We start from the raw sequence: 9,113 nt of genomic DNA, 5'->3' as shown, positions 1-9,113 counted from the left end.
CTACCCCTTTGCTCTCTCCTGGGCTCCCTGGTGTCACTCTCCTGTCACAGACAGCAGGCCATGCGTGACCAGCCCCCAGAGACATTCCCTGGGCTGTCAGGTTCTGCATCACCTCCCATTCCCCCTGTCTGAGGAAGAACTGCTGAGAAAGGAAGGAGATGGAATTTTGCTAAAAACCTCTCAACAAACAGCACAGGCCAATGATTTCTAAAACATTCCTTTAAAAATAACACCATCCATCCCCCTACTTGCAGTGCCTCCCTTCTCAGCCCTTTCCTACCAGCGCCTCATCTCTCCTGCGACCTAAATCCTTTTTAGCTCCAGGAGAGTTATCCAAATAAAGCTACTTTGCAATCAGAACAGTGTAACCAGGTTTGAGGGTGCTGTGTAATGCTGCAGGCAGTTCTTGACACAGAACCAAGTATCCTGCATAGTTAAGTGCAGTTTTGCACACACTCTTTGCATCACGAGGTCATGTCACTCCACCACCAGCCTCCTGAACAGTCTTCTATTTTTGCTTACCAGAAGCAATTTCTTTCCATTCTGTGCCTTTGGATCCAAGCACTACACAACAACAATAGGTTTTTCTTCCCTTGGTCACAAGAAAAAACCCAAAAAATCTCTTAAAACAACAAAGAAAAATCTCCAGTAAACAAAATAAACCAAAAAACATTTTTTTCCCTCAACTTCCAAACTAGGACAATCAAGACAGAAAATACATATCTTCTTAAAAACCTTAAACCTCTATCACTCCTATTCTTCTAAAAACAGGTCAGGCTATGACAAAGCTGAAGCACCAGAGCTGTGGTGTAGAGTGACACAGTACCAAGCCCACACCAGGTCCGTGCTCGCTGCCATCACCTGCAAAACCTGCAGCGGGCAGGCCCAGGGTGCCATTCCCAACAGCCAGTCCTGCTAGGTGTGGGAACAGCAATTCACACATTGGATAAGGCCAACAGGCTCTGTGGGCTGAGCAGCGTCCTTGTTTTGCACCCCTTTTGCATGGTTTCCCCCCCACAGCTGGCTGTTGTGAGGTGCAGCTGGATTCTCCTCATGATGGGTCACGGCGTTCAGGCTGTCACGGCCACGGTCACACCACGTGTGACCTCCCAGCACAGAACCCAGGAGATGCAAGGCTCTGCAGGCAGGCCAGGATCCAGGGAAGGCATTTCAGAAGAGCTGGCATTTACACTGAGGATGGGCCCAGTTCCTGCTCTGCCATCAACTGTGACTGAGGGAATGCACAGCCCAGACCTGCAAAATTAACCTGGGCTGGACATGGGAAAAGCTTCAGAGAGGTGAGAAAAAATTGATTGTTTGCATTTATTGTTGTTGAACATTTTCCTTTCTTCAGCCTTCACCTCCAGGGAGATCCTCAGCTCTGCCACAGATCTCCTGCCACTGCACACACTGTCAGGAAGAGCACAACAGGGAAAGGGCATTTTTCCAAGTGCTGCTTTCCCATGATATCCAACCCTCCTGAAAGGCTGGTAAAGCTCTTCCCCTACTGTTAATTTTCAGAGCCATCTTTTAGTCCCAAAGCTTTACAGAGGGCTTGTTACACGGCATTGTCTTTTGTTTTGTGGACAGGGGGTAGTTTAAAAATAAATAACCCTTCAGACTAAATAATACAATTATATAATTGCCTTAGTGCCATGGACTGCACTCAATCTTGATAGCCATTTCCAGCTGCCTTTTCAGCTTTCAAACTTTATGCTCTCATTCCATCCTTCATTTAAGCACTAAGGGACTCTTCCCATATCCAAATTATTTCCTGCTAAGCACCTGGATGAAAGCACCCTCCACTGAAGCGAGCACTCAGTCCCCAAGAGAAGGACAAAGGTAACTCTCCCAATGCATCGAGCTCTGCTGCCACATCACCTCTTTCCTTCCCTGAGCTCGAGCACATCAGGTGCAGTTCTGCTTCAATGAATAAACCAAGTGCTTTTCTCCAGGTTTCCCACCAGTGCAGTGACAGAACAGCTCTGTTTAACAACAGTTAAACCAGTTCAGAGTCACAGCAGCCTTTTTGTGTCTATTAATTACTTTTATCTTAATCTTTGCAAAATACCTCAAAGAAGGGAAAGCAAAATACTGAGAGAGCACACATCCAGCAGAGGTGGAGAGCATTTATTACTAATCTGTGCTCCAGGAGGAGAGGTGAAGCTATGAAAAGAAATAATCCCAGGAAACAGGTTTCTGAGCAAAAGGAGATAACACAAGGTGATCAAAGAGCTGGAGAAGGCCGATTGCAGAGAAGCTGCAGGGAGCTACTTTAAGTGTCCTGGTTTGAGGAACGTTAAAATACAGTGGAAAAATCAGTTACTATTTCATGAAGTGACCACAGACTTGTGTTCACAACTAAAGACTGATTTCCCAAAATATTTAACATATCACAGCAGTTTCTTCCATTAAAGTGCACTCCAGGGCATAACAGGGTGTTTCTCACTTTGTCACCAATTGCCACACACCAAAACAGAAAACAGGATTCTTTTTTTTGCAGCCACCCACAACCCAAGTTTCAGCACACAAATAAATTGGGAAACCAGGAATATCATTTAGCACCAGTGAAGCATTCATGGATTACATTTGAACAAACTTGGAGGAAGAATCAAACCCTGGGTTCAGGCATGTTTAAAGTCTGGACTGCTCACATGGCTCTTGTGAAAGACCTCAACTTTCCTGCTTGCCTGATCTCACCTGCAGTGACACCAACATTTGAAAGAGTCCCAGGTAAGTGAAGAGTGAAATGAATCCTAAGGCAGTTTCTCTTCCCACTGTCTTCTACCTGCTCTCAGCAGAGGAAAATGTTTAAAGCACCAAGAGCTGCCTTGGCCACACAGTCAGGGCAAAAGCTGCTCCTGTGAAAGATCTGTGAAAAGGGGCCCACAAAACAGCCCAAACACAGGCAGTGAAAGATCAGCAGACAGATGTTGAAATATGTTGGTAAGATGGTGGAGACAAAAAGTCCCTAGGTAATTCTGCAGACAGAAAGACAGCTCTGTGAGAACAACAGGAATACTTTAATGCAGAAAAAACAAAAAAATATCCACCCCAACAGTTGAAACAAACCAGTAATACCTGCTGACAGCTCTTTTGTACCTTTGGCACGGGATACCAAATCCAGCTGCTCCCAGCACTGTTTCTCTTTGGCTGCAAATCTGTTGTGGAGAGGCTGCAACGTTTATTTTAATGATAAAATTTGGGAGAGAAAGGGAAGTCAGATAAATGTGAGGGCAAATATGTGAATAATAAATCTGCAACCTTAAGTTTCTAGAAGAAACACAAGGAAGGAGATTCCTAGTCTGGAGTGGAGTCAAAAAGCACACATAAGGTCTGGAGCACAAGGGAACCTTCTGAGCCAAGAGCTGGCCCATGGTGTCTGGGCACTGAGAAAGACCCCAAAAAGATTTCCAAACTCACAAGGAGCATTACAGCCCAGACTTTCCCCATACATTTCAATGGATTACCTTTCCCTCTGCTACAATAAACCAATGTCCATGCTTACAAAATGAACTGCTTGGTGTAACAGGCACACAGTGGGAAACTTGCTTTAGTCAGCCATGACTTTTGTTTGGTTTTGTTTCTTTTTAAAACCCTGCACTCCTGAGAACCCATCCTCTATTAACCCTTTAAAACAGTGCAGAACTTTCAGTGCCAGTTTAATCAGATGTCTCAGTAGTCAAACAAACTCTGGGGGGCTGGGTCATCCAGGGATGTGGAGAGTAACAACAGCATCTTTACAGACAGCAGAACAGATTCTCAAAGACACAAACACTGATAAAGTTTTCAAATGTTTTTTCTTTCATTGTTTAAATAAGAGAATAACCATATCCTACATTATTTCCATTAAAAAAATCTGCATGACACTGGTTAAAGTGGACAGAAATATCCACAGCGATTGCACAAAACATTTGTGAAAATGAACATCATTTCAGCAAGTCAGTTGGTTTAAGTAAACAGCACTTCCTGTTCCAAGGGCTTGTCTATACAGCAAAGTTACATAAAGATAACCTAAAATAGGAACTTAATGAAATTAATCATAAAACCTTCTGGGTATATAATCCTTTTTCATGGTGAAAGTGGCTTGCAGTCTAGCTTAGCTCTATTGGGAGTAGGCTTAAATTACATCAAAAGAGTGTCTGCAAATATATTTGCATTGTTTAAACAAATTTAGTTAAACCCAATATGAGTTAATCAGTGCAATTTTCAAAGAGTCAGCTTAAAAGGCAATTTAATACAAAACCAAGAGGAGTTTGACAGAAAATACATAACCCTGTGGACAGCTCCTTTCTGAGAGGTGAACTGTTCTTTCTAAGGACACACAACTCCCACTTGCCACCACATTCATGGGAATTCCAGTGAATTTAGCTTTCCTCAGGGGCAGACCACAGCATGGAACTAACACTGCTGGAGGAATTGCAAATGCTTCCACTCTCTTGCTGGAAGAGAGACGTTGAGCTGGCAAAATGTGCCAAGATTGCCTGATGGAGCATCACACCCTGTACCCAGAAAAAGTCACTCTGCAGCCTGAGTGACCCCACTGGGGTCAGTGAAGGTGACCCACAGCCTCACCCCCAGACCTTCCTGGCTGTCCTGTCATCACTGTCAAACACACTTCATGAAACTGCATCATGAATGAGCCTCTAGGAAATAATTAAAAGCTTTTGGAGATAAAAACTATGCTAAACATCTGAGTGATAAGGTGAGCAAACCCATCTCACCCCTATTCATTATCTAATAGCAGTGTTTTGTTCACAAGTGGGTTTACAGCCACATCAAAAGTGGCCACAGCTTTATGTGCAATCAAAATTAAATAGCTTATTGGTATTGCAAGAATAAATATTGCTTCAAGCACACTCTGCACCTCCCAGGATAAACAATGCATTTCACTCATTACCAAGCAGACTATTTGGGAAATAGCAGGATAAGCTAGCTCCTTCAGAACACCAGAATTCCACTGTTGCTCTAGAAGAAAGAGCAAACCCAAGGAATTTGTTGTTGCAAAGTGTGCAGTGGATTAGATTTTTTTAAAAATTAAAACCCAAATCCTCATACTAGGCTTTTCAGCAAAACAGAAAGGAGTTTGGGTTTTTTAGTGTCAAGAATAAAATGACAAAATATTATTACATCTACCTCACCTAAGGAGAAAGTTAAGGCTTGTTTTTTCAAGAGTTTCCTTTCTGGACATGGCATGAATTGAGAGTCACAGTCTGCTTCAGACACTGCACCTCAGGTTTGCTCTCTGCTGCAGGAGCAGCTATGAGGCATTTCTGGCAAGTTAGTGTTTTTACACTTGAGAACATGAGATGTTCCAGTTTCACAACAGAACTGCTTTCCACAAGAATTAATATTTTTGTAATGCTTAGCAGCACTGTGATTATTAGAGCTTTCCCATAAGGCAATACAAATAGGAACATTAAAAAAAGCCTGAAGTTTGGATCATCCACAATATCTTGACATAATTCAAAAAGGAAGAGGGAGAATTAACTGAGATAAATCACACTCCTAAAGATCAAAGGCCTCTTTTAGCCTTGGGTCTGCTACTCCATTTATTAGTGAGAGAAAGAGATTCCGCTTCTGATTTCTTTGCTGACAATCCCAGTTGGCAGCTCCTAAACAAGAGCAGACCTCTTCCAATCCTGATTTTTTTTCTTCTCCCAGGGAAGAAGCTCATTACCACCTGCCAGCCAACGGCTAGTACAGATTTGGTTTCCTCCAACCCATCACCTTGTTTCCTTACAGTGGAAATACAGTAACCATTCCTACATTCAACTACTCCAGTACTGAAAGCAAAACCCAAAACATTTCAAACCTTATTTTATCTGCTATAGCTGTATTTCTTTGAACTCAAAGGTATATTTGGAAGAGGTAGTCCAGGAGAAAAGGGCTTTAAATACCAAAACCTGTATGTCCCATACCAAGCTGACAGACCTATCAGCACCCCGAGAAGCTTTTGGCTGAAGTCATGGAAATACAGGGCAGTACAGAGGAACATGAACACCCAGATCCCGGTGAGGGAGCACAGGGAAACAAGCAGGACGTTGATCACCACACGCAGCTTGGAGCTGAGCTCTATGGCCAGCGCTTCCAGCACAGCCAGCTCCTCCAGGATCATCATGGCACAGTAGGAGAGCAGGAAGCAGTGCCCCGAGATGTCGAAGCCGTTCCAGACGCCGCTGTCCTGCTGGCACTCGCGCTTGGAGGCGTAGAGCCGGGGGGGCTGCCCGGGTTTGCCCTGCAGGGAGCACTCCCCAGTGAGGTTCTCCACGAGGATGAAGAGCTCAGTGCACAGGTACCACACGGCCGTGCCCACCAGCAGGGCCCCCAGGCGCCGCAGCACCAGCAGCGCGCTCTTGGCGCGGCCGTAGAGCAGCTTGCTCCGGGCCAGCTCGTACGTGGTGAGGGTGATGAAGGGCAGCAGCAGCCACAGCGTCCAAGCCCAGGCCAGCTTCACAAAGTATCTGCCAGAGGAAAGGCAAAGGAGACACCAGCATGGGTGAAATGTCATGGCAGTGGGGCAAGCAGTGGAGCAAGTGCTCAAGGTCAGTGTTCAGAACTGTCTGAATTAGAGACTTGTGAGCTCCTCTCAAAATACAGCTTAGCCACAATCTTAACCAGTATTTTCCTCAAGCCCAGTACTTTCCTCAAGCCCAAAATCTGAATACTTCCTCAGCCTGGTACTTGTTTCCAAGGCAGCATTGCTTTGGACCCAGAGCCCTCATTCATTGCAGCAGACTTGCAGTTCAGTTTTGCAATCACTTTGACCCTACAAAGCAGCTCAACTCTGCCCTACTCAAAATGCAGCTGCAAAGAATGTATTTTTAGCTTGCCACCCTGACCACAGTAACCCCTTCTCTGACTCTTCCACCATCTCAATTATCCTTGCTTACAAAGCCTCTCACAACCTCAGCCTCTTAAGGCAGCCAGAAGGGCTGGCTCTTTTCCCTCATCAGCCTGTGAAGCTTCTGCTCTCCCATGTCCTTCTGAATACATGAAGCAGCTCAATGTTGCTCCTTTGTTGTCCTTTCAATCGATGAGAGCCTTATTTTAGCAGACACAAATTCTTCCATCTCTAAATTCACTCTCTGCCCTGAAAACTTTTGCTGTGATGCCCATAAAATCTTGAAACCCAGCTGACCATGTGTTGATATCTTGTTTAACAGAAGACAGTATTGTGTTAACTTGTTCTCTTTTCTTAAACTGGAGCAGATGTAAGTGAATTTATTAATGAGTTAAGGAGGCCACAGTCCTTGTGGAACTTGCTTCTCTCATCAGCATCTTCCAAGAGGGGAATTGTGCAGCCCCTTTGTTACCTCAAGCCCAGTTTGAAAACAGAGACAGCTGAACTCTGCTCTGTGGCTGAGCTATGGACAGACACACACAGTCATTGTTTAATCCTCACCTGAGCATCAAAGGCAAAGCCCAACCAGCCTGGAGTTCTGCATCCTCCTTATGACCCTAACAAACCTGTCAGGGCCTTGCCCAGGATTTTGAGGAGTACCTCGTTCACTGTTTAATTTTACAGGAGAAGCGATGCCTGTGTGGTTACTGCAGCTGCTGCTATGAAACAGTAATTGAAAATAAATCCCCCATTTTATTTAAAAGCAAGAACGGCTACTGCTGACAAGCCAGGAGGCAAGTAATTTGCAGGGAAAAAATATTGCTTCAGGAACTGTCAATACAGATCACCTTCCTCTATTTAAAAGGGAGAACTGAACTGAAACATGCTTTTACTGTAAGAGCAATTTCTCTCTAAGTGTTTCCTGTCAATGCTCTTTCAATCACACTAAAACCAGCTCTTCTCTCGTGTCACCAAAGGACAGATTTGAATGAGTGAAGTCCAAAGCTCCCCAAGTCACACAGGAAAACAGCAATTTTAGTTTTACTTTCAGATCTGTAGCAGGACAGCTCATTGCTTCCTTCAAAATGCTCAAACTAGTTTCACAGAATGACTAAGCCACTTAGGTCATTGCCCAAGTGCCAGAAAAGCATGGCAGCCACTCTGCTTTTAGAAAAGATGGTAAAAGACCTATTTCCTTCGGCTGGGTTTTAGATCAGCTCAGTAACTGTCACAGACCCACAGAATATGCTGAGTTGGAAGGACCCACAAAGGTCCTGGAGTCCAACTCCTGGCCCTGCACAGGACAGCCCGAGAGTCACAGCATGTGATGGAAAGCATTGTCAAAATGCTGTCAAAATGTCAAACCGCTGGGTTCTGTCAGCCTCGCTGCTGTTAGCACTGCCTGGGAGCCTGCTCAGTGCCCAGCCACGCTCCGATGAAGAACCTTTCCTAACACCCTCCCTGACACAGCTCCAGGCCCTGCCCTCGGTCCTGCCGGAGAAAGTGAAATCGGTTTACTTAAATACGAGGAATTATCTGCGACGTTAAGAAGGAAAAAAAACCCCAACAACTCCTTTCCCCCCCCTCCAATAAAGACTGAGCCAGAAACTCCCGATATTCTGAAACCTTCGAGTCAGGAACAGGAAACCTCATCACCCGAAGCTCCAGCCCCGGGCCCGGCGCGGCACCGGCGGCCAGCGCCGAGCGCGGCCCTCAGCCCGCTGCGGGCACGGCCGCCCGCTCGGCCCGCCCAGCCGCGTCCCTCCCGCCCGCGCCGGCCGCGACCCCCGGGCCCCTCCTCACACGTTGAGCGGGTTGCGCTTGTTCTGCAGCGGCGTGTCGGGCACCAGGTCGCTGTCCTTGAGCACGGAGCCCAGCACGGCGATGGCGAGCAGCAGCGCGGGCAGCCGGCGGCGCAGCCGCCCGCGGGCCAGCGCGGCCCGCAGCCAGCGCCCGCTCCGCTCCAGCCGCTCCATGGCCGCCGCCTCAGCGCCCGCGCCGCCCGGCCCGCCCCGAGCGCCCCCGCGCGGACACCGCCCGCAGCGCCCGCAGCGCCCCCTGCTGCCAGCCCGGAGCGCGCGGGGCGTGAGCGGGGACAGGATCGGGGGATCCATCCGCGGGGATCCATCCACAGGGATCCATCCGCGGGGATCCATCCGCGGGGATCCACCCACAGGGATCCATCCGCAGGGATCCATCCGCGGGGATCCATCCGCGGGGATCCATCCGCAGGGATCCATCCGCGGGGATCCATCCGCGGGGATCCATC

The 9,113-nt window shown here is 47.1% G+C and overlaps 1 protein-coding gene across 1 annotated transcript; it reads right to left on the bottom strand.

Moving 5' to 3' along the window:
- Nucleotides 1-3,783: 3,783 nt before the first annotated feature.
- FITM2 (fat storage inducing transmembrane protein 2) lies at nt 3,784-8,855 on the bottom strand. Its single transcript, XM_064391480.1, has 2 exons — nt 8,648-8,855; nt 3,784-6,464 (listed from the first exon to the last, which is right to left on the bottom strand). Exons 1-2 carry the CDS (start codon nt 8,818-8,820, stop codon nt 5,822-5,824), a joined length of 816 nt encoding a protein of 271 aa, XP_064247550.1. The 5' UTR covers nt 8,821-8,855; the 3' UTR covers nt 3,784-5,821.
- Nucleotides 8,856-9,113: the final 258 nt, after the last annotated feature.

The sequence above is a fragment of the Passer domesticus genome, chromosome 16 (genome assembly GCF_036417665.1).
Source record: "Passer domesticus isolate bPasDom1 chromosome 16, bPasDom1.hap1, whole genome shotgun sequence".
In the NCBI taxonomy this organism is placed as follows: domain Eukaryota; kingdom Metazoa; phylum Chordata; class Aves; order Passeriformes; family Passeridae; genus Passer; species Passer domesticus.
Note: the sequence above shows the minus strand (reverse complement) of the source record. Positions and strands in the feature narration are given on the sequence as shown.

Excerpts from the sequence above, each read along its gene's own strand:
- FITM2 (XM_064391480.1), bottom strand. The coding sequence starts at position 8,820 with ATGGAGCGGCTGGAGCGGAGCGGGCGCTGGCTGCGGGCCGCGCTGGCC. Across the intron at positions 6,465-8,647 it reads AAGCGCAACCCGCTCAACGT|ATACTTTGTGAAGCTGGCCT; the intron begins GTGAGGAGGGGC and ends TTCCTCTGGCAG.